Raw genomic sequence first — 1,312 nt, forward strand, 5'->3', positions numbered from 1 at the left:
TGGGGAAAGGGGGGAGAGGGAGCAGGACGGGGGTGGGGGGGGTGGAGCAGGACGGGGGAGGACGGGGGGGGAGCAGGACGGGGGAGGACGGGGGGGAGGGGAGAGGGCAGGGGAGGGAGCAGGACGGGGGGGGGGGAGGGGAGGGAGCAGGACGGGGGGGGAGGGGAGAGGGCAGGGGAGGGAGCGGGAGGGCGAGAGAGGGGGAGGGAGCGGGAGGGCGAGAGAGGGGGAGGGAGCGGGAGGGCGAGAGAGGGGGAGGGAGCGGGAGGGCGAGAGAGGGGGAGGGAGCGGGAGGGCGAGAGAGGGGGAGGGAGCGGGAGGGCGAGAGAGGGGGAGGGAGCGGGAGGGCGAGAGAGGGGAGGGAGCAGGACGGCGGGGGGAGGGCGAGAGAGGGGAGGGAGCAGGACGGCGGGGGGAGGGCGAGAGAGGGGGAGGGAGCAGGACGGGGGTGGGGGGGGTGGGAGCAGGACGGGGGAGGACGGGGGGGGAGGGGAGAGGGCAGGGGAGGGAGCAGGATGGGGGGGGGGGAGGGGAGGGAGCAGGACGGGGGGGGAGGGAGAGGGCAGGGGAGGGAGCAGGACGGGGGGGAGGGGAGGGAGCAGGACGGGGGGGGAGGGGAGAGGGCAGGGGAGGGGAGCGGGAGGGCGAGAGAGGGGAGGGAGCGGGAGGGCGAGAGAGGGGGAGGGGAGCGGGAGGGCGAGAGAGGGGGAGGGAGCGGGAGGGCGAGAGAGGGGGAGGGAGCGGGAGGGCGAGAGAGGGGGGAGGGAGCAGGACGGCGGGGGGAGGGCGAGAGAGGGGGAGGGAGCAGGACGGCGGGGGGAGGCGAGAGAGGGGGAGGGAGCAGGACGGGGGTGGGGGGGGTGGGAGCAGGACGGGGGAGGACGGGGGGGGAGGGGAGAGGGCAGGGGAGGGAGCAGGACGGGGGGGGGGAGGGGAGGGAGCAGGACGGGGGGGGAGGGGAGAGGGCAGGGGAGGGAGCAGGACGGGGGGGGAGGGAGGGAGCAGGACGGGGGGGGAGGGGAGAGGGCAGGGGAGGAGCGGGAGGGCGAGAGAGGGGGAGGGAGCGGGAGGGCGAGAGAGGGGGAGGGAGCGGGAGGGCGAGAGAGGGGGAGGGAGCGGAGGGCGAGAGAGGGGGAGGGAGCGGGAGGGCGAGAGAGGGGGAGGGAGCAGGACGGCGGGGGGAGGGCGAGAGAGGGGGAGGGAGCAGGACGGCGGGGGGAGGGCGAGAGAGGGGGAGGGAGCAGGACGGGGGAGGGCGAGAGAGGGGGAGGGAGCAGGACGGGGGAGGGGGAGGGGGAGAGGGAGAGGGGAG

General features: G+C 77.9%; 1 protein-coding gene across 1 annotated transcript; it reads right to left on the minus strand.

Moving 5' to 3' along the window:
* Window positions 1-306: 306 nt before the first annotated feature.
* Window positions 307-1,039, minus strand: LOC137340574 (uncharacterized; the record flags this gene model as incomplete). The annotated part of the gene is made up of 2 exons (XM_068003152.1): window positions 307-674; window positions 751-1,039. Coding segments are annotated over 2 exons (657 nt in total), but the record flags the coding sequence as incomplete, so codon positions are not given.
* Window positions 1,040-1,312: the final 273 nt, after the last annotated feature.

Source organism: Heptranchias perlo, chromosome 1, assembly GCF_035084215.1.
Source record: "Heptranchias perlo isolate sHepPer1 chromosome 1, sHepPer1.hap1, whole genome shotgun sequence".
Taxonomy (NCBI): Eukaryota; Metazoa; Chordata; class Chondrichthyes; order Hexanchiformes; family Hexanchidae; genus Heptranchias; species Heptranchias perlo.